Source organism: Syzygium oleosum, unplaced genomic scaffold (assembly GCF_021117445.2).
Source record: "Syzygium oleosum isolate NSW1041296 unplaced genomic scaffold, Sole_v2.1 Sole_v2.21, whole genome shotgun sequence".
NCBI lineage: Eukaryota > Viridiplantae > Streptophyta > Magnoliopsida > Myrtales > Myrtaceae > Syzygium > Syzygium oleosum.
Genome location: NW_026607505.1, coordinates 2439647 through 2462070, shown reverse-complemented (window position 1 = coordinate 2462070; position 22424 = coordinate 2439647). Strand labels below are relative to the sequence as shown.

General features: G+C 40.3%; 2 protein-coding genes across 5 annotated transcripts; both read left to right on the top strand.

Moving 5' to 3' along the window:
* Window positions 1-519: 519 nt before the first annotated feature.
* LOC115677367 (dicer-like protein 4) lies at window positions 520-15228 on the top strand. Of its 4 annotated transcripts, none has more exons than XM_056320876.1 (25): window positions 520-814; window positions 1190-1367; window positions 1731-1841; window positions 2116-2256; window positions 2741-2813; window positions 3535-3599; window positions 3949-4092; window positions 4181-4309; window positions 4889-5027; window positions 5248-5332; window positions 6315-6507; window positions 6871-7031; window positions 7114-7320; window positions 7454-7716; window positions 7797-8068; window positions 8142-8602; window positions 8747-8847; window positions 9674-9879; window positions 10011-10220; window positions 10664-11128; window positions 11252-11524; window positions 12530-12856; window positions 13454-13778; window positions 13852-13966; window positions 14841-15228. In XM_056320876.1, exons 1-25 carry the CDS (start codon window positions 642-644, stop codon window positions 14875-14877), a joined length of 4854 nt encoding a protein of 1617 aa, XP_056176851.1. In that variant the 5' UTR covers window positions 520-641; the 3' UTR covers window positions 14878-15228. The 4 variants fall into 4 exon arrangements, 3 of the variants coding, with proteins under 3 accessions (XP_056176851.1, XP_030456382.2, XP_056176850.1); XM_030600522.2 differs by lacking the exon at window positions 14841-15228 and adding an exon at window positions 14286-14819; XM_056320875.1 differs by lacking the exons at window positions 4181-4309; window positions 14841-15228 and adding an exon at window positions 14286-14819.
* A 793-nt stretch (window positions 15229-16021) lies between these two features.
* Window positions 16022-22380, top strand: LOC115677500 (DNA replication licensing factor MCM5). Its single transcript, XM_030600674.2, has 18 exons — window positions 16022-16414; window positions 16723-16866; window positions 17096-17275; window positions 17357-17455; window positions 17544-17680; window positions 17774-17879; window positions 18126-18260; window positions 18354-18431; window positions 18604-18708; window positions 18799-18890; window positions 18986-19118; window positions 19198-19293; window positions 19548-19639; window positions 19733-19823; window positions 20360-20469; window positions 21158-21287; window positions 21407-21508; window positions 21894-22380. The coding sequence occupies exons 1-18, from the start codon at window positions 16130-16132 to the stop codon at window positions 21975-21977; spliced, it is 2199 nt and encodes a 732-aa protein (XP_030456534.1). The 5' UTR covers window positions 16022-16129; the 3' UTR covers window positions 21978-22380.
* Window positions 22381-22424: the final 44 nt, after the last annotated feature.

Sequence of the window (22424 nt, the reverse complement as noted above, 5' to 3'; positions counted from 1 at the left end):
TATGCCGGTCATACAGCACACCCGAGCTAGTCGTTAATGATTAGCTTTATCGGCACCCTTTTCGGCTTTATCAATATCCTTTTCAACTGATTTAACGAACTACACCTCGACCCATCTGAATCGGATTTATCACTCGAGAACCGGTAGATCACACAAAAGCACGAAAATTAATTATCTGCCGAGCTAGATCGCGCGATATCTACAAGCCGACATAGTGGGGAAAATAGGCCGAACTCGACCCCTAAAAAATAATGGCCTAATCGAACGACACGTTAGATTAATCTCCTTTAAAAGACAGTTCATTAATACAGATTCGAGTTGCTAAATCCACGAGGATTCGACATACCAAAATTTGGTTTAAGGATTTTACTGTCCTCGTCCTATGAAAAGGGGGCAAAGACACGGCGATGTTTTCTCGCACGACCCACCCGATTCCTAAGGCACGCACGAATTCCTTGCTTGGGTCAACCGACAATCAAAACCCAAGAACCGGTTCGTCACCAGAACTGTACGACTGACGACCAAGAACGCCCAGTGGACTTCTTGGCGCACCGACCCTGTTGAGCTCTGATTCCGTGCTGTCTTTTCTTGTGAGTTTTCGGGTCGTTCTTGGTGGGTTCTTGGAGCTGGAAGCTGCGGCCATGCCGGACGGCGAGGCTGAGGAAATCATGCGGAGCCCGAATGGCTTGCTGGCTTCTTCGTGCTCGCCTCTGCCTCCGGTTTCCGGCTTGTCGGCTGCTGCTGGAGACGACGAGGGAGTGAGCTGGGAGGCAGGAAGAAGGGCGGAGAAGGACCCGAGGAGGATTGCAAGAAAGTAAGTGAATTTTTCCGATGTTTCAGCTTAATCTCCCAGTTGGGTCATCTTTTCTTTGGCAAAAATTTTGGCTGCTTTGGAGGTTTTTAGTGTGCCCTTCTCCCTCGCGAAGGTGACACGACAGGGAAAGATGATTCCCTGGTGGTTCATGTGCTTTGATTTTCCAAGAAACTTCGCTTATAGAAAAAGGATGGATTTTTAAGAATGTTTGGCTTTGTAGTCCTCGCTTTCGTGGTCCTGTGTGGGATCATTGAGCCATTCTCGTAGTTTTTCAGTTGACTGAATTTTTTTTTTCCTTTCGTGGGGTTTAATGTGTGTGAATTCCCCCGAAATGTGGCTTAAATCTGTGTCCTTTGGTTTGCAATTCTGGTGAAGATATCAATTGGAGCTATGCAAGAAAGCTGTGGAGGAGAATGTGATCGTGTACCTGGGGACTGGTAGTGGAAAGACCCATATAGCAATTTTGCTAATGCACGAGATGGGTCACTTGATACGGAAACCCAACAAGAACATCTGCGTATTTCTTGCGCCTACTGTTGCGTTGGTTCAACAAGTAAGCTTCTTTTTGGCTAATTTTCCATTTAGAACTTTCGTGTTGGTGTGCTAAATGCACGACTAGTGGATACAATAAATCGCTTTACAACAATGTGCGAGCCTTTAAGGCTCAGGCCAATTGTAGCCACTGCCAATTTGCTACTTGAAAAGCTTTTGGTGTACTCCAGGATGAATTGATTTCAGGAATTAATTCATGTGAGTCATTCAAAGTTGAATCAGAGATCAAAGCTATGCAAATGATATCTCTGGTCTACCATTTTTTCCCATTCAGTATATCCTTTTGTATTTCCGAGATTTTGATGCTTTTTCTTTATCATGACCTTACCATGCTTCCTAATTGGCCGTGCATCTAACTTTGCAGCAAGCCAGGGTTATAGAAGATTCAATTGACTTAAAGGTTGGCAGCTATTGCGGGGGCTCCAAGCGATTGAAGACACATGCAGAGTGGGAAAATGAGATAGAAAAATATGAGGTGACTCGGATTGCATAGTTAAAAATGATTGATAATAGTTTGGTGGCTCTGTACAACCTGGTCAATATCTGCTAGGATAACATAGATGCGCAGTAGAAGATTATTTGGAGAAGCTGGTGACAACCTTTGATTAGCTGCTTTAATTTTGAAAAGCAATCTTGCTGTGGTTATGAGTCGTTTCTTCAACTTTAAAGAAAAACAGGATTCATTTAGGACACAGTTGATGGGAAGCTCCTGTGAATGCTCTGAACAGAATGCTGACAATTTTTTGCAGGTTCTTGTTATGACCCCTATAATACTGCTCCGGAGCTTGTCACACTGTTTCATCAAGATGGATTCTATTGCTCTTCTGATATTCGACGAATGCCATCATGCTCAAGTCAAAAGTGGTCATCCTTATGCTGAAATTATGAGGGTAAAGGGTCACATTGAACGTCGATACTTGCTCTGCTCTTGAAAATGCACAAAACTTTCACCTTTATCATGACCATGTCATTTACGTATATCATCTTCTTGGGGAAAAAGACACCCCAGAGGCCGTAACTTTCGTACGGCGCTCACTTGAGTACCAGCTTTTCAATTGATTACTTGAGTGTCATAACTTTTATAAAACGTTAACTTGAGTGCCATAACTTTTTAATCGATTACTTGAGTGTAATAACTTTTTAATTGGTTCACCACAAGTGCCCTGCCACGTCGGATTTCCGATGCTTGTGGTGAACATTTTTTAAAAGTTATGGCACTGAAATGATTGGTTGAAAAGTTATGGCACTCAAGTGAACGTCGTATGAAAGTTACGGCACTCAAGTGATCAATTGAAAATTTATGGCACTCGAGTAAGCACCGTACGAAAGTTGTCGCACTTGTGGTGTCCGTTTCCCACCTTCTTTCTATTTTAGATATTTTATAAAGCTGATCTCTTGAAGCGGCCTCGGATTTTTGGCATGACGGCATCTCCAGTTGTTGGAAAAGGTGAGAATACTTACTTTTCACTTGAGATATAATAATAGTCAGTCGATTTATGTGAACTGTGAAGTAAGGTTTGTCATTCCGGTATTGTTTTGAAAGGTGCTTGATTTGTGAAGTTCTTTGGAAGGTGATATTGCTTTATGCCATTTTTCAATTGAAGTGACAGAATCCCTGGATCTTGAGATTTTATCTGAATTCTCTTCTTGATGCGGCAGTGTGTCCCTTATTCTTGCATTACTTAAGAATTCAATACTCTTTTCAGTCCACTTGTTTAGATACATTGGGGAGAAAGAATAAATCACTTGTATAGTTTGTGGGCTCCAAGCCTGCCAACTCTCTGATATCTTCACACAAAGCTATCTGGTTAAATGGAGAATGGGAGCAAAATGGTTTTGATGCATCTATAGGTATTCTTTGCTGAGATCAATAGAGAATTCTCATTAGATCAAGTGGAATTTTGGTTCATCTTCCACTTGGTAATGAATTTGTTATGTTTCCATCGTTAAAATGTTGGACATATACAAGTATATATCTGAGAATGGGGATGTTTTTTTTGGAATTGTTATTCCTGGGAGCTGACCTGTCATATGTGTGAGCTGCCTGTAAATGCTCTCCTACAAATAACAGTCTTTTATTTTTAACTCTTGATTTAGTATCCTACCATTGGAGCTAAACTGACACCCTACTGTTGTTTTGTGGCCTAACCTTGGTTTATGTAATTCAGGTGCTTCTGAGCAAGAAAATCTTCCAAGAAGCATCAACAGTCTTGAAAATTTGCTAAATGCTAAGGTTAGCATCTAACTTGAAGTATAACTTGAATTATACGCTTTCATTGATATTTCATTTTATCCATATGTTCACTAGTATATATGTAATTAATGAGTGATGAAAAAAATTCACCTGGCAGTCATTTCTTTGGTTTTCTTCAAGTGTTTTAAGATTCCTGTTCTGACTACCCTCATTGATGCATGTTGTGGATTTGTCCAATTTCATTGACATTGCTATTTCTAGACCAAGATGATTAATGATGGACATCCTTTCATGGATCTCCCATGGTCTGTGACATCATGGGAAATTGCCTGCTTGGGGTGCTTTACCTGTCTAGTTGATTTCTACACTCCTCTCCATTTGTTTGTAGGTTTACTCAGTTGAAGATAAGGAAGAATTGGACAGCTTTGTGGCATCTCCTACTGTGAAAGTGTATTGTTATGGTCCTGTTGTGCGCGGCGCATCTAGCTCCTTTTCGACTTGCTTTAGTCAACTCGAGGAGGTTAAACGCCAGGTATGTGTGGTGTTATGCTTTCAGGTTGCAATGAGCCTAATCTTGGGGAATTGGATTCTTATATTTACCACTTCTGTGGTGAGAGCAGTGCCTATCAACACTCAGCAGGAAAAAAGATGATCATCAAATCCTTCAGAGCACCAAAAGAATGCTCAACAGAATGCATGAAAATATCATAATATGTGCAGAGAAACTTGGACTTTGGGGAGCGACACAAGTATGATTTTGTGATATCTAGTCATCTTGCTTTATCATCTGCTATTGTTTTTCATCTCTCAGTCTACAAAAATAACTTGATGTCGACATTGTCTTCTTTTGCTGGTTTTGTTTTACTGCTCTTTCGGGGAGAATTTTTGTTACTGGAACAACAAACGTGTATTCTCACTGCTCAGATCTTTTTCTTGCTTGCATGTTGAGCATGTTTGCATGCATATGTGAAGCCATAACCGTTCTATTATGGAACTTGCGTTTTCGGCAACCATAAGGGGTTTTCATTTATATCTGGAGTTCTGAACATTTGGCAGAACTTTTTCCATGCCTCTGTTCTACTTTATTGGGAAAGCTATGTCATCCTTGCTAACGTCCACTTTTCAGGTGCTTGCTTCATGAGATTGTGTTGTTTATGTGTTTTGATACTTATATCTACATGATGCCACTTAGCTACTCACAGTGTTTGTTAGAGATAGCAAAAGAGCTGTTTATGTAATCTGTGCATCCTCGTTGAGATTTAATCCCTTCCATGCAGGACACTACTATTTTCCAATTTATTAACCTTTACTTGTTTTCACATTCCAAGGCTTGTCAGATCCTACTTAGAGGTGATTATTCCGAGCGTAATGCATTGATTGAGGCAGCAGAAAATTCAAGTGATGTTCCTTTATGTGATAGATATTTAACTCAGGCTTCCAGTATCTTTGCTTCTGATTGCCCTAAAGGTATTATTATGTCTGGATAATTGACCGAGCCTCCTCTATACGCAGTTTTATGCTTGTTTTTTTTCTTTGTGTGCCATCCAGAATCACTTGTTCCGTTATTGTTTTATCTTATCCCCCATACGCTTAAAAATAGCATGGCAATTTCACTTTTGAGTTGTTGTGCTCCGGCATTTCTTTTCTGCATGACTTCTAACGCGAATCTTATCATGTATGTTCACAGGTGACATATCAGCTTTAACGATTCTGAAAGAACCCCTTTTCTCATGCAAGCTCTTGTGCCTTGTTCGCATACTGTCCTCTTTCAGGTCAGTGCTTTAAGTTTTTCATCATTTATATACGTACAAATTTTTGGTATTTGGAATTTTCTTTCACTTCAGTTTACTTTGTTCGCTAAAGATTGATGATATGTTTGTTGCCGATGGTTGACAATTCTCAAAATTTCCCCTCGTCAAAATATTTGCAAGTCAAAAGGCTCAAACACAAGATTATGTAGGAGTTAACAAAGTGACTTAGCAATATCAGATATCATATGCTAAACGTGTTTCTTACATAATGTACACCAACTATTCATCTCTTAGATTCAATCAGATTCCTGTAGTCTGATTTGATGCTGTGAACGTGGTTTTCTAGTGTCTACCTGGTCACAAGGATTAATGCCCTAGAACTTGATCGATCTCATGAAAGACGACATGCTGGACTGCTTCTTAGATGTCGGCCATTCTCTAATTGTTTAAACTACAGCCCGAATTATTCCCTAGCTTTCTACTTGAGGAAGTTTCAACTAATGCCAATCCCCCACTCCACGGTCCCCCCCCCCCCCCCCCCCCCTTTTCTTCTCTGCTCACGTCCATCATTGGGTCAGGTGGCATTGTCATGTTGGATGGAGCTCACTTATCACTGCATATTTGAATTTTGTTCTCGGGGCTGAAAGTTATGAATGCCCAATAGTTAATCTTGTACAGATGCACCGCATAAATGATGATGAAAAGCATGATGTTTCTTGAAAGTGCAGCTAAAAACTTGTTGTGAAGTAGCTAAGCATGGCATCAGATTAGCGATTATTGAGGACATAGAATTCTAGGAAGCTAAAGAACAGATGGCTACCAAGTTTTACTAGTTAACCAACTTCATTTGCACGTATTGCTTTGGTAGTCATGCTTTGAATTTGTTCTATAATCATTATAATTCGTAATTACACTTTAGACTGTTCATTCTGAAATTATTTCGTTCATCAGACAATACATGGCTGGCAAATATTCTAATAGAACTCCACATCTCTCTTTCCAGGTCTCAGCCAAATGCGAAGTGTATAGTTTTCGTGAACAGGATAGTTATTGCGAGATCATTGACTTATATACTGCAAAATCTTACAATGTTGGCATCTTGGAAGTGTGATTATCTTGTGGGAGTTCACTCAGGACAAAGAAACATGTCAAGGAAGAATATGAAAGGCATTCTTGATAATTTTCAGTCAGGAAAGGTAATAGTTGGTTTTTCTTTTACTGACACGTTATGTTTTGGTCACTCCTATTATTCTATGGGTGTTGTTGCCCGTATCACATGGGAGTTTTTCTTCCCTTATCAAGAAGTCTCTCTTCCAGAAGTCTCCTCTTCATCCTCAAATCCTCCAAGATGTTGAATGTGTTTTAGACTTGTTTGCTCAAACATGGTAGCTATATGGGATTGTCCTTCTCTGATTGTCTGCATAGGACAATCCTTTGCTGATGATCAACAATTCCTTTATTTTATTTATGGTGATAAAGGAAACACTGCACATTCTGCATTAGGCAATGGTTCTATCGGCCCAAGTTGGTTACTAGTTCCTGATCTTGTTAATTGCCAGTTGAATCTATTGGTTGCTACGAAAGTGGGTGAAGAAGGCCTTGACATTCAGACATGCTGCCTGGTGATTCGATTCGATCCTCCTGAAACTGTCTCTAGTTTTATTCAATCTAGAGGTCGTGCACGAATGCCTCAATCAGAATATGCATTCTTAGTGGACAGGTGCTTTCCAATAGCCTTTTCTTTCTGATGCACGGTGGCTTTGATGCTTGTATTTTTCTGAAAAAGAATCTTAACATTGTAGGGGCAATCAGAAAGAGATTGATTTGATAGATAATTTCAAAAAGGACGAAGATCGAATGAACGTGGAGATCACTGCTCGGACATCGGATGAGACTTTTAGTGCATTGGAGGAAAGAATATATAGGGTAGATTCTTCAGGCGCTTCCATCAGTTCTGGATCTAGTATCTCATTACTCTACCAATACTGTGCGAAACTTCCACATGATGAGTATGCCCCTTGTTTCATTTGTTGCTGGATAGAATTACTCAATTGAAGTATTGACTACCTAATTTTTGTTTATCAAAATAATTTATGATTCATGTAGTAGCACTCATTGAGGCACCTTGAAATGTTTTCTCAGGTACTTTGATCCCAAGCCGAAGTTCTATTATTTTGATGATGTAGGGGGTACTGTCTGCCATATTATCCTCCCTGCAAATTCCCCGATTCACCAGATTGTAAGCGCACCGAGGCTATCGATGGAAGCTGCTAAAAAGGAAGCTTCTCTACAAGCAATTGAAGAATTGCATAAACTAGGTGCTCTGGATGATTTTCTCCTGCCACAGCGCGATGATGACAAACTTGAGGAGATGGTCATCTCTTTTGATTCACTCAGTTGTGAAGGTTAAACTAGCCATTAAATATTCTATTTTGTTGGTGGTCTTTTCTTTGGGTTGTTTACATTTGGTTCTTCTATTGAGCAGATGAGGGTTCTCGAGGTGAACTACATGAGATGTTAGTTCCGGATGCACTCAGGGAAACATGGTCTGGCTTGAAGAATGTTGCTCTCCATACTTACTATATAGAATTTTGTCCTGATCCTGCGGATAGGACCTATAAAGAGTTTGGTCTCTTTGTGAAGGCACGTCTTCCAGCAGAGGCTGAGATAATGGAAATCGATCTTCATCTGGCTCGTGGTAGGTCTGTAAAGACAAAGCTTGTGCCATCCGCAGTTGTTGCATTTGATAAAGATGAGGTTGATGATGGTCCTTTCTGCATTATGATTTTGGCTTTTCCAACTTCCTCGTACTAATGTTACTTGTTGACAGATTGTGGAAGCGCAGAAGTTTCAAGAGATGTTTCTCAAGGTCATCCTTGACCGATCAGACTTACAACGAGAATTTATTCCTCTGGGGCAGGATAATGACTTCAATTCAGGCTCATCCTACTATCTGTTGCTTCCAGTCATTCTGCAAAAGAGCAACAGTTGTGTTAGTGTAGACTGGAAAACTATCAGAAGATGCTTATCATCTCCACTCTTCGAGAATCCGACTCATAGAACGGTCTTCGGGAATCCGACTCACAGAACGGCAAAGACATATGCTCTTTCACGGCGTCGTTTGACACTTGCAAATGGTTCCGAATGGAAAAGTGATGTTGAAAATAGTTTAGTATATGCTCCATATAAGAAGTTATTCTACTTCATTACTAGCATTAACTCTAAGAAGAGCGGGGGCAGCCGATATAAAGATTCAGATCCGTTAACCCATGCAGAACACATAAATAGAACGTATGTAACTGGAGTTGGTGCTGTGTCAACATCTTTTACTAGTATTTTGTTACCATCTCCTTAAAAGAAACTTGCATCCTATGTGTTTTGTTTTTATGGAGTTCTCTAGTGAAATGGATTCTTTTACTTGAATTGTGGAAACAGGTATGGTCTTGATATTGAACTTCCTGAGCAGCCTCTCTTGCACGCTAAACCTCTTTTTCTAGTGCGCAACCTGCTACATAACCGGAAGCAAGATGACTCAGGTACTCTTTCTTGACTTTCTTTCTTTTTCCCTTTAATGGCGGCTCTTATTCTATTCTTGTTCCCTCTCCATGTTCTCGTTTTTAGTTCTGTATCTCTGTTGAAAGAGTTAGTGCAATGTAATCGAATTGGATCAGTAACCACATGCATTTCCTCTGTATTGTCATTCCCGTACTTGACAAAAAATTTCTTGTTGACAGCTTATTTACAAAAGTATGCATCCTTATATTTTCTTGCAAAACAATGAGTAACTAGGGATTGTACCTGCATCGGTGACTTTTTGGTGTCTACTTTCTACAGGTTCCCCCTGAAGATATGGTGGAATTAGTTCTTTCTTAAACTTAATAGATATACCAATGAAGTCACAAAGACAATTCGATTTCTCATTCCTTTTGGTGTAGGAAGGGTTTCGGATTCTAATTGGCAAAATCAAGGGTTCATGTTGAATTTCATGATTCAATTTACTCGTATAAGATGCATATTTTAGTCTTGAAGATTGTGCATGGCATAAGTACAGACTTGAAATATGATTCCAATGTTTTAAAGGATGTAGGCCCTCGATAAAGTTATATTTTCTCGAAATATAATTTTTTAAAAAGCAGATTTGTCCAATTCCACGTGGTCCTCTTTTTTATTTTTGTATCATCGTTTATGGTGTATTTCCAGGATTTTATGATTCCCCTTCCAAACTTTTGACCTCATCATCTGACAAACCTGCTCAATCCTAAGTTAGGATCCTGAATTTACAAACTTGCATTTTGGATCTTTTGCTAGTTTTATATTTGCATCTCTTCTCTCCCTCACATCTATTGTCTAATGTCTAAACAGAAGCACATGAACTTGAAGAATACTTAATTGATATACCTCCTGAGCTCTGTGAGCTGAAAATACTTGGGTTCTCTAAAGATTTGGGGAGCTCTTTATCGTTGTTGCCATCAATCATGCACCGTCTGCAAAACTTGCTCGTGGCCATTCAACTGAAGCACCGGTTATCTGCTTCTTTCTCAGAGGGAGCTAAAGTTACTGCTAATAGAGTATGCCCTTTTCATTGATAATTTTGCTTTCAATGCTTGCTTGAGGTGCTTTTGATATGTTGCAAACAATTTATTGTTCGCTTAGCAAATTGAAGAACAACTCTATTTACTGAGGAACCATCTTCTCTTAGATTTTAGAAGCGCTCACAACAGAAAAGTGCCAGGAGCGCTTTTCTCTTGAAAGGCTTGAAATACTCGGAGATGCTTTCCTCAAATTTGCTGTTGGTCGACATCTTTTTCTCCGCCATGAGGCACTTGATGAAGGTGGGCTCACCAGGAAACGTTCAAAGGCTGTAAACAATTCTAACTTGTTCAGTTTGGCTGTCAAGAGCAACTTACAGGTAATATTAGATGCTGAAATATCAATTGTTTTGTGCAGCAAATTTCTTACTGTTTGTTGAAACATCTTATAACATGCTTGCAGTAGATGTCGAATGACAATTTATCCCCATTTCCATTTTTAAGCTGGGTTGCAAATTTGGCATCCATCTAGGATATCGGAGTGTGTCATCGTCTTTCTTCGGTGTTCAATGCCTAGTGAGACGTTGATGCATATCTGATGTCTTCTGTGAAATCAATCAAAAGTTCGCGCCCTTATGTTTTATAATCCGGACAGTTCACAACCTCTTGTTGCTCCACCACGTCCCAGAATAGGATCCTAAAGTACTGCGTTAAGTCCGGAATCCAGCTTGTCTTGCGATGCTCATACTGTACATAAACTTTGCGTGCATGTGTTCCTTTTCCCCCTAAATTGCAATCTCAGTCAATAGGTTTGACATTTTAGGTATACATACGTGATCAACCATTCGAAGCCAGCCAATTTTTTGCACTGGGCCGTCCTTGCCCAAATATCTGCAACAAGGAATCGGAAGGAATGATCCATTCTCATCATCAAAATGGTGCAGCCCATCAGTCAAAAGCTTGTGAAGTCAGGTGCAGTAAAGGTCACCACTGGTTGCAGAAGAAAACTATCGCTGATGTGATTGAAGCACTTGTAGGAGCATTCATAGTTGATAGTGGTTTCAAAGCCGCAACTGCTTTCCTTAGATGGATTGGCCTAGAAGTTGACTTTGATGCATCGCAAGTTATCAGTGCTTGCATTGCAAGTACCCGATACCTGACTCTGGCTGACTGTGTGGACATTGACTCACTTGAAAATTATTTAGGATATAAGTTTCATCATAGAGGTCTTCTTCTTCAAGCATTTATTCATCCTTCTTACAATAAACATGGTGGTGGCTGTTATCAGGTATCGCACTGTTTTTTTTCAAAATGAATTTATCCTCTGTTTTCAACTGCATCCTTTCAAGCAGCCTTTGAGAATTGAATGGTACTGTGCTTGCACATCTGATACTTCTATAATTTATTCCAGCGACTTGAGTTTCTTGGAGACGCCGTCCTGGATTACTTGATCACGTCATATCTCTACTCTGCATATCCAAAGTTGAAACCTGGAGAATTGACAGATTTGAGATCACTGGCTGTCAATAATAAGGCATTTGCTAATGTTGCAGTCGATCGGTCCTTCCATAAGTTTCTTCTTTGTGATTCCAGTAGCCTCACTGAGGTCATAAAAGACTATGTGGACTTTGTAAAGAGATCAGCATCATTGAAGGGTTCTCTTGAGGGGCCAAAATGTCCGAAGGTAAGCTACAGTGGATTCCTTTGTTATGTCTTTTTCTAACTAGAAGATGCTTCACCGAATTGGAAAATGTTGATTGTCTAGTTTTCAATGTGCTTTTCTTGGCAACAAGATGGGTGTTTTGATCAGCAAACTTTTTGGGTGGTAAGTGAAGTTAATATGAGACGAAAATGGAAGAAGTTAAAATGAGATGAAAATGGAGACTTAGGCATATGATTTTTATATAAACATTGTAGTATTTGCAATTTGCAATTTGCCCTAGACTTTGGGTGGGAGAGTGAAAAGACAATGTGTTCACAATTACAACTTAAACAAATTAATTCTTTTGTCAGTTGATCTTAGCCAACATCTCATCTCTTTAAGAATCTTCAGACTTAGTCACTATTATTTGATTTTTGAATTTTGACTGGCTTTGAATTCTACTTTTTCTGATGTCCTTTTTTTTTTTTTCGGTATATATTCCTGACATGAACCTTGGACATTTTTGGTTTCTACATTGAAACTACCAGTCCTAAAGCTCATAATTGGCTTTTGTTTTTATGATTTTCAAGGAAAGCAAATAATTATGAGGACAAGATTATGATTTCTTTTATAAGGAGAAATTCTCTATGAGGGACCAAGGGGGTGCCAACTGCCAACCCATTTACAGAGTGATCTCATTTACAAGACAAAGAATCCACGACGTTATCAAAATATATACATCTAAGACGTAATCTCCCTCACACCTAAAGTGTAAGACGTTGGATCCGTCATAATTGAAATTCAACATATATTTAAACCACTGTTCTTCCAAGATATTTTATGTGCATGTTACAACTTTCCATGTTGATGAACAGCATATATATTCTAATTGAAGTTCATGTCAGTTCTTTTGCCATGCGCAATTCATTCTGCTACAGATTGTCTAATGATTTGGCATGAATAACCATCTCCATTACTAATTTAAACATGAGAATCTTGGGATTTAATGCAGTAAGGGTGATTAAATCTTGATTTTCAAAATTTTAGGCTCTTGGAGACTTGGTAGAGTCTTGCGTTGGTGCCATTCTCCTTGACACGGGATTCGATCTGAACTCTGTTTGGAAGATAATGCTATCATTTCTGGATCCAATCATGAGCTTTTCCAACTTTCAGCTGAACCCAAAACGGGAACTGCAAGAACTTTGTCAATCTCGTAATCTGATTCTGAAGTTTTCAGTATCAAAGAAAGGTGTATCATATTCAGTTGAAACAAAAGTTTCGTGCGAGGATGAATGTGCTACGGCTTCTGTGACCAACTTGAATAAACAAGATGCTCTCAGGAACTCTGCACAACAAGTAATTGAACAGTTGAAGGTACACGTTTTATGCTCCTTCATTTTAGGCCATCTTTTGCTGTACTTCACTATGCCTTCAAGTTGATTGACCCCTTTGGGAGTCATATGGCTTTTACGTCTTATTTATATTTTCAATGAGAAACTGAAATTTTGGGGGAAGAAGAACACAGTAATCGAAATATATTGTATATGATTTCGATCAAATTCATGTCTAGAACATGCAGACATTTCAGATAAACTCTCCAAACTAATTTTGATACAACCCATGATGGAACTTTTGTCCATGTGTTCTCTTCTCTCTCCAGTTTGTCAGCTGGTTCTTTTTCAAGTGAATCGGCGAAATTGTTGGCATTTACCTGATGTATCTCAGCGTAGAGATTTATCTTGCTAGATTTTTTCTATCCTATAAACTAATTTCTTCATCTGACAAGTGATGAAGTTCTCTCTCTTGATAAATCTCTACGCTGAGATTTACCTGTTGGCATTTACCTTGAGTGGGTTGTTCCTTAATGGTCCTGCCTTTCCAATTTGTTGATCTGTGATTCTGACTATACGTAGTAAGTTCAACCCACTATCTATTTTCACCTGATGGACCTCAATGACTGCACATAACCAGGCTCAAGGTTACACACCGAAGTCCAAGTCTCTCGAGGAAATATTGAAGTCGTCCTGTAAAATGGAAGCCAGACTAATAGGCTATGATGAAGCTCCTGTAGATGTAATGTCTTTTGATGTTGATGGATCTGAAAACATCAACGTGGCACCCTCTAACATGAATTGTAGCCGCAAAGTTTATGCAGTCAATGAAGCGTCCAGATCTTCTTCATCAAGCATAATTCCTCTTGGTAAACAGCCTTTGTCACTCTCTGAAACAGCAACTGGAAGTGATGCCAACGAGATGAGTGCTGATACCAGATGTGATAACGAGTCACGGAGAAAAGGTATGTTCTGTTATCACTTTTGTCAGGCATCAAGATGAGCATGGCAGCCTCTTAACCCCTCAAATAATTTCAGGTGCGATTCCCAAAGGATCTGCAAAATCTCATTTGTATGAGATTTGTGTTGCTAATTGTTGGAAACCGCCAGAGTTTGAGTGTTGCAAAGAGGAAGGACCAGGACACTTAAAGCTGTAAGTCAGTGAGTTATGGTTGTCGCATATCATGGTTAAAAATTATGCTGTTAGGAATTCTTATTTGACATTCTATGAGCAAACACAATCATTTGCACATTCTGAAATGGGTGGAATCATTTTAGCTCAATGTTAGTACTATATCTATGTGAAAGATAAACATGACATTAGAAGATCTGTAGGATATATCTGTCGACAACAAATACCTGGATTTTCCCTTGTCTCTGAATCTGGCCTCATAGTTGCAATTTTTGTCTGACTTATGTAATTCCCTAATGAATGCCTATTTCTGGGATTCCTTTGCTGAAACTTTCCGCAGGTTCTGGTACAAGGTGGTTGTTGCGATAGAAGATTCGCCGGGCATGGTTTTGGAAAGCTTTAGTGATCCTAGGGAAACAAAGAAAGCTGCAGCCGAGCATGCAGCGGAAGGGGCTCTTTGGTATTTAAGACACGAAGGATACGTCCATAAAAATAAAATGAAGGAGACTTAAGACTTTTTCGTCAAGGAGATTGGGGAATTACATGCAAATAGAGATTCTTTAGCTGCGCTGTTGCTGCCTGGAATGACCAGTAGGATCAATCTCACTGTTTAACATATCCTGTAAATTAGTTGCCGGGATGTTAATCTGTCCCGTGAAAAGCGTTGAGATTAGGCGTGTATATATGCACGGTGCATCCAGTAGAATTTGCTAACCAGGTGTTCCTTCAATGTGTAATTTTGGTTAGGGTCTCACAAGCAATAGCTCATTTCTCGGAGTCGTGGTCGACTCGAGGGTGTAGATTATATGGTGGCTAGCGCAGCATTCTTTGTAAAGAACATGTTGCTATAATGGAATCACTTTTTTCATTTTCACATCGGCTCTCTTTATTACAGAGGTGAAACCTGTGGTACTGTGGTAATTCATGAATGAGAAAGACATTCCTGTATGTTGAGACTGAACATCCCAAAGACAGTATGATTGCTGGCCCTGCCCTTTCATATCAAAGTCTTTGTTTGTGAGCGCCAAGGTCCCATGGTGAAACCCGGATCGATCGAGAAGCAGCAAAGCTCCGGCCTAGGAAACAAGGCCTCGGACTCGGTGTCGCCTGAAGGCTCGGAGAGTGCCGCGCATCCAGGACAAAGGAAGTTCCACTCCCATTCTCAGCCCATTTTGAGGAGTAAATTAGGTTGATTTGATGCGATTAGATGAAACGGATGGCATGCAACAAGAGATGTTCCAACTTCACTAGCATTTATTGATTGTAACTTCATCTAGTATGCATAGAGGTGAGTACAGTAGTATAAGTCATTGCCAGCAAGCTAAGACAGGAATGCAGTGCTAAGATCAAGGAGCTTGCATCGGCTGCCCGGTGACGATCCCAAACTCGGATAGGCCACTCCGCTAGAGAGCGATACCGGCGGTACCCTAGCCAAACAGGGTATGTCCCGTCCCGACTAATCCGATAACACAAGTGAATACCATCAACATTGGACGGCACCCACCCAAATACCACAACTTCTCCCCCACACCAAAATGCATACATGAATGGTTTCTGAACATTTTTATACTTTATAAGCATCCCGCGACATGTAAATAAGAATTAATACATGCGCAGAAACACATGATACTAGTCACAGCCATACGTGAACAGATTCCAAGCTTAATCATGAAACAACTTTCAATAAAAAGTTTATACGATAGATTACCGATCAATTTAGCTGTCGCTCAACTTGATAGTTTTAAAGGTGATATTAACCAGGAAAATATATTGAATAAACTAAAAGTTCAGGGATGACATTGCACATTTAGCCAAAGTTCGGCGACCCTTTGTGTCATTTACCCGATCATCTTATTAAAATTAAAATACATGCACGAGTCTCACGATTGATGAATGGACACGTCGGTTCGAGACAATATTCGGACTGCTCATTTGATTTCCCTGAAAGCGCCTCGCTTCGCTACGCACGTGGCACCGCACGTGCCCGCAGCTCCCTCCGTACAGTTCCCGCCATAGCCTTCCCGCCAAAATCCTCTCTCTATCTCTCCCAGATTCCCACCATTTCCTCTCCCTCTCTCTCTCTTCCTCGAATCCCTAGCAGAGAAACGTTCGTCCTCTTCCTTCTCTAGAGAGAGAGAGAGAGAGATCCGATCGAACGTGTCCGCTCGGAGCAGCCGCCTGAGGATGTCGGGGTGGGACGAAGGGGCGGTGTACTACAGCGACCAGGCGCAGGTCCTCGGCGACGGCGCCGGCGCCGACGCCTCGGAGGCCGCCGCCACCCGCCACTCCGTCCTCCGCAAGTTCAAGGAGTTCATCCGGGGGTTCGAGACCTCCAAGAACACCTTCCCTTACCGGGAGAGCCTCGTCCACAACCCCAGGTCCCTCGCCGTCGACCTGGAAGACCTCGACGCGTTCGACGCCGACCTCCCGTCGCTGCTGCGCTCTTCCCCCGCCGATTACTTGCCCCTGGTAAGGGCAATTGGCTCAGAAAGTTTCGTTTTTTTTTTTTTGCCGGTTGGATTTCGTTTCCAGTATTCAATTGGAGTTGGTCAAAAGCGATGATTGTTTATGTTGATGTCGAGGGATTCGGTGATATTGAATTGAAGGAGCTTTTTGGGGTTCATTTCGAGAACCATTTCCTAGTATGTACCGCGAGTTCTTGCATTTGAATACTTTTAGACCTCATGGAAGGATTTTTTTTTTAATTTCTGATTGATTGAGTTGATTCATTTGCTTGCTTTGTTTTAGATGATAATTCTGTATCTTGCCTCTTGTAGTTCGAGACAGCAGCGGCGGAGGTTTTAGTGAGCTTGAAGTCGAAGGTGCCCAGCGAGACGGGTGAAATGGAGGAGCCGGAGACTAGGGATGTCCAGATCTTGCTGACATCGAAGGAGGATCCCGTGTCTATGCGGTCTGTCGGGGTGAGTGGAGTTCTTTTGTTGTCATTTTTCTTGGTTGGCGCTACACTGAATTATATATTGTGTCTTAATCTCGCTCAAGTGAATTTGGACAATGAAGTTTTTTGGTGTCTTTTTTTTTATTGCATTTTACATGCAGTATCTACAGGGAAAAGTATGGACTTGTTTGATTTCTGTAATCAAATCTCTTCTTTTTTATTCTGTTATTCTGAGGTTGCTCTTTTTATTGTAGGCTCAATACATATCGAAGCTTGTGAAAATAGCGGGAATCACCATTGCTGCTTCAAGGACCAAGGCTAAAGCTACTTACGTGACTTTGGTGTGCAAGAACTGTAGAAATGTGAAGATGGTCCCCTGCCGTCCTGGTCTTGGTGGTGCCATTGTTCCTAGATCATGTGATCATATCCCACAGGTTCATTGTCTTTCCTTATCTTAAATCTCTTTGAACTTTCACGTGGTGTCTTCCAGCTCATTGCAAGTGGAATTTTTGCAGCCTGGAGAAGATAGGTGTCCAATTGATCCATGGCTTGTGGTTCCTGATAGGAGCAAATATGTCGATCAACAGACGCTGAAATTGCAAGAAAACCCTGAGGTAACATTCTCAATGCATATGAAGTTTGCGTAGGCAAGAAAACCTGACTTCTATTTGACTAGTGGGCCTTCTTCTTTGCTGATGGAAGGATGTACCAACTGGGGAGCTTCCAAGAAATATTCTTCTCTCTGTGGATCGCCACCTTGTTCAAACAATTGTACCTGGCACAAGATTGAGCATCATGGGGATCTATAGCATCTTTCAATCTTCAAATTCATCCGCCTCGTAAGATATGCTGTGCCATTCTGGTTGGTGATAGCTGCCTTTCTATTGGTTTTACTTCTGGTCCTAAATCTTGGGTGGTGTAATTTTGTGCAGCCACAGGGGAGCTGTTGCTGTGAGACAGCCATACATCCGAGTTGTAGGCATGGAAGAACCAAATGAGGCCAACTCTAGAGGTCCAGCAGCTTTCACCTCTGAAGAGGTAGTTTTTTGGCTTATGAAGTGCTGTGCCTGTTTCCTCCCGCAAATACACTTTGAACGATAAGAGCATGCTTTCTCTGTTATACGTACTTCTCCAATCTTCATATGGGAACTTGAGGATATTATTACTTTTTAGGTTTCATGACATGTCACTTGAACCTGATATGCTGCTATTGTTAATGTGGGCAAAGAAAGTTTCTTGTTATTGTGTACAGACTGTAATAGATGTATCCGTGTGTTATTTTAGGTAGAAGAGTTCAAAAAAATTGCCGCACAACCTGATGCATACAAACACATTTGCTCTAAAATTGCCCCATCTATATTTGGTCATGATGATGTGAAAAAGGCAGTGGCCTGTCTTTTATTTGGAGGATCAAGAAAGGTACGCTATTATCTATTCTGGCTTTATATTGATATCTATCAGACTCGACTGCTATTGAACTAATGATGCAATCGAATACCCTTGCAACATCAGGTTTTGCCTGATGGTGTAAAACTAAGAGGCGACATCAATGTTTTGCTTCTTGGGGACCCCTCTACAGCCAAATCACAGGTTAGTCCCTTAGCTGTTTGTTTGAGGGGTTCAAATATTAGTTAATGACGTCCTCACCGGATTAAGGAACACACAAATTGCTTTTCTTTTTTCTTGGAGAGCACTTCTTATTAGATCCAGTCTATGCATTATCGCCACAATGTGGTGGCTGACTTGCCATGTGTTTCTTCAGTTTCTTAAGTTCGTTGAGAAGACAGCCCCAATTGCTGTTTATACTTCAGGAAAAGGCTCATCCGCAGCTGGTCTTACAGCATCAGTCATCCGTGATGGAAGCTCTGTGAGTCCTGATTACTTGATGGGTCATTTTGCCCTTCCTTCACAATATAGAAAGTCCGGACTTTAAGCTGAAAATATCTGTTCCATTCAGCGGGAATTTTATCTTGAAGGAGGAGCAATGGTTTTGGCAGATGGTGGTGTGGTCTGTATCGATGAGTTTGACAAAATGAGACCAGAGGATAGGTAATTTGCACTGAATTTTGATACCTATCTCCTTGTGAGCATCAATTAAGGAGCTTTCTGAACTCTACCTTAATCAAAATTCTTTTTGAACTCAGAGTTGCTATTCATGAAGCCATGGAGCAGCAAACCATATCTATAGCCAAAGCAGGAATCACAACAGTCCTCAACTCAAGAACATCTGTTCTTGCTGCTGCTAACCCGCCATCAGGACGTTATGATGACCTGAAGGTCTGTTTGCATAACTTTTATTCCCTTTAGTTGACATTAGTCATTGCTTATTATTGATTAAATGCCTTTCATGTTCCAGACTGCACAGGACAATATTGACCTGCAGACAACTATCCTTTCTAGATTTGATCTGATATTTATTGTTAAAGATGTCAGGATGTACACTCAAGATAAGGTAACCTACCCTCAATGCTCATATAGTTTTTCCAATTCTACAGGGTCAGCTAAGCTTGAAGAGAGATGCAATTTTGAAGTTTTCTCTGCAACTTGCATAGTGACTTTCTGTTCAACTTGATTGTGGAAACAGGAGCATTCAAAAATCTCATTTTCTGAGGAAACAGATATTAATACGTGTTAGAGCGTCATATATGCATATGGATTTTAAAGCATGCAATTAATTATAACTCAATTGAGAATACCCTCTTTCAGATCATAGCAAGCCATATTATAAAAGTCCACGCTTCTGCGAATGCAGTCTCAGCCGATAGTAAAGTTTCAAAAGAAGAAAACTGGCTGAAGAGGTAACAGTCTTATGAATTGCATGTCAATTTCATGAATTTCCACTTGGTTAACCATGTGTGGGCGTTGAGCTGTTTGGCTTGCCCTCTGTACAGGTATATACAATACTGTCGAGCTGAATGCCATCCTCGTCTGTCAGAATCAGCATCTGCGTTGCTGCAGAATAGTTATATTACGATCAGACAGGTATCTGTTGTCTTTTGTCACCCCACTGTATATGCTCATGTTCTCAAGTATAGTTCCAGTTGATCAGGTGATACAATGACTTGCTTAGTGAAAATACACTTCGGAGATGATTGTGTTAAATCTAGGAGAGATGGAAATGTCCTCCAAAGCTGGTCAAAGTGTGGATGTGTTTGTATTTGGAGACATTCTTTCAATCTCTCCTTGGCCATCATACTAAGGCCAGTGCTTGTCCATTCTTAACATAGTATGTTTGTGGCGGAGTAGATGCAGGTGTTCAAGAATTTGAATGCTTTACCCTTCTTTGTCGAATCACATACCATTGGTTAGAGCTTGTGAAATATGCAAGTTGATGGCTTTCTGGATAGGGAATTTTGATGCAACTGATCCACTACTTTGGTCCACTTATGAAGTGCACTTTGAGTGCTGCTGGAATTTGATGGTTTTAACCCAGATTTGAGGTCCTTAGGTGACTGTTGATTCATCAGTATTTCGAAGCTGTTGATTGATTTGATATCTTATGCATGTGCTTTTTGTAGGACATGAGGCAGCAGGCTAATGACACTGGTGAGGCAGCTGCTATACCTATCACAGTTAGGCAGCTGGAAGCTATTGTCAGGCTAAGCGAGGCTCTAGCAAGAATGAAATTGTAAGATTTAACATTAGACATACAGATAAACTTTCACACATGAAACTTTTGTCCTGTCCAATATGTTGCATATGGTTTTAGTGGCAAAAAAGCAATCTGTATGTTTTTTCTTGTCCTGTGTAATTTACATGGTGTTTTGGGCAATGTATGTATATTTCGCCTAATTGAGGAAGCATGGAATATCTCAAGCTAGAAGAGTCTGTCTTTAGTTCCATATGCTGGTGAACGAAGAAACGAAGTTTTCCCATTCCAACTTATGTATTGCAAAATTGTTTGCTCTTTGTTTTTATTTTATTTTATTGACTTGCTAAGTTTGTTTTGTGCTTGGGCATGACATTAGAACGTATAGTCTCCATTTTATTTGTACACATTCTGTGCACTGTGTTTAATCTCATTTATTCTACTATCACAACTATGATAAGAAATGGAACTATTATCTGATGAGTCGTGCCTTTCTTCATCGCATGAAATTGGTAGAAAAACAATTCTTGGAGAACTGCTCGAGTGATAAATAATTGGAGATAGTTTTCCTAGTGTCATAAGGTCTCATATCATCAGTCCTTGGGCTCTTGGTTCTTGAATAAATCGGATGATACATGCCTGTTCTTGATTCGGATGGAACTTACCTTATTTGTTTTGTGCGATAACGAAAGTGTTCTCCTTTTGTGCTGTTTGATCATTCTTTTAGATCCCATGTCGCCACTGAGGAGAATGTGCAAGAAGCAATCAGGCTTTTTACTGTTTCCACAATGGATGCGGCACGTTCTGGGATAAATCAACAAGTAAATCTTACACCTGAAATGGCAAACGAGATCAAGGTTTGTCAATAATCCCTCACGTCTATTGATCTGATCCAACACTTGCATGGTATTTACATCTTGCATTAAGTTGACTCTTTGCATGAGGTGTCTCTAATCATCATTATTTCCATCAACAGCAAGCTGAAACTCAAATAAAGAGAAGAATAGGAATCGGGAACCACATATCAGAAAGAAAGTTGATCGACGAGCTGACTAGAATGGGGATGAACGAGTCTATAGTAAGTGTTTTATTATCGTGTATTTACATAATACCTCCACCTCGATCTTACTACTCATTAATACTAGTTGTTACTACGATTGACAAAATCCAATCTGACGGCGGCTGTCATTATAGGGGAGTTATGCTGTGCGCCTATTATACAAACGGAAAATTTTATCCTTTGGGATGATTTTTTCTTCTATTGATTAATTGACTATTGGCTCATTATAAAACTTGTAATCATTCACCAGAATGTGTGGTAGTTTGGTTAAAAGCCGTTATCTGTTCCTTTTCTTGTGAATTTTCAACTTTCTAAGACTATTTGGTTTCAAAAAAATTTACCCTAAAAGGCATGCTGCCGATTAGCATCCTGGTATTTGACTGATCACTTCTTGTGCCGTCAGGTGAGAAGAGCTCTCATAATTATGCACCAAAGAGATGAAGTTGAATATAAGAGGGAAAGGCGCCTCATCTTCCGGAAAGCCTGATATGTTGAAGAGCACATTGCATCGGTCAGTAGCATAATGTAAACTTGCCGACTGCAACATGGTGGGGTCTGATTAGCCAACATTGCAGGCAGCGGAACATAGAAAATGCTACATCTGGGCGGCTGTTAAATATTCATGTCCTGAATTGTCGAGCATGTAGGCTTATTCACTATCAGATGTTTGTTCAGTTGAAGTTTGAGAATTAGATTTTGTAGGAGTCAAAATGTGTAAATTGTCTTATATTTCAAGTCAAAGGTTGGGTAAGAGAACAGAGCTGCACATGGTGTTTCCCTGATGAATGCTTTCAGCTTTACTGATCTACCGCAAGTTTAGTGAAGCTTGAGCTCTTCAATCTCTTCTCATGAAACTTATGCCATTGTTAATTGGATCGTAGTGTTGAGTACGGCCTGCAGTTTCTCTTCTCATCAAACTGTCATAAGAGTACAA

Excerpts from the sequence above, each read along its gene's own strand:
- LOC115677500 (XM_030600674.2), top strand. The coding sequence starts at position 16,130 with ATGTCGGGGTGGGACGAAGGGGCGGTGTACTACAGCGACCAGGCGCAG. Across the intron at positions 16,867-17,095 it reads TGTCTATGCGGTCTGTCGGG|GCTCAATACATATCGAAGCT; the intron begins GTGAGTGGAGTT and ends TTTTTATTGTAG. Across the intron at positions 19,119-19,197 it reads GACGTTATGATGACCTGAAG|ACTGCACAGGACAATATTGA; the intron begins GTCTGTTTGCAT and ends TTCATGTTCCAG.
- LOC115677367 (XM_030600522.2), top strand. The coding sequence starts at position 642 with ATGCCGGACGGCGAGGCTGAGGAAATCATGCGGAGCCCGAATGGCTTG. Across the intron at positions 1,842-2,115 it reads ATGAGATAGAAAAATATGAG|GTTCTTGTTATGACCCCTAT; the intron begins GTGACTCGGATT and ends AATTTTTTGCAG. Across the intron at positions 7,717-7,796 it reads TGATTCACTCAGTTGTGAAG|ATGAGGGTTCTCGAGGTGAA; the intron begins GTTAAACTAGCC and ends TCTATTGAGCAG.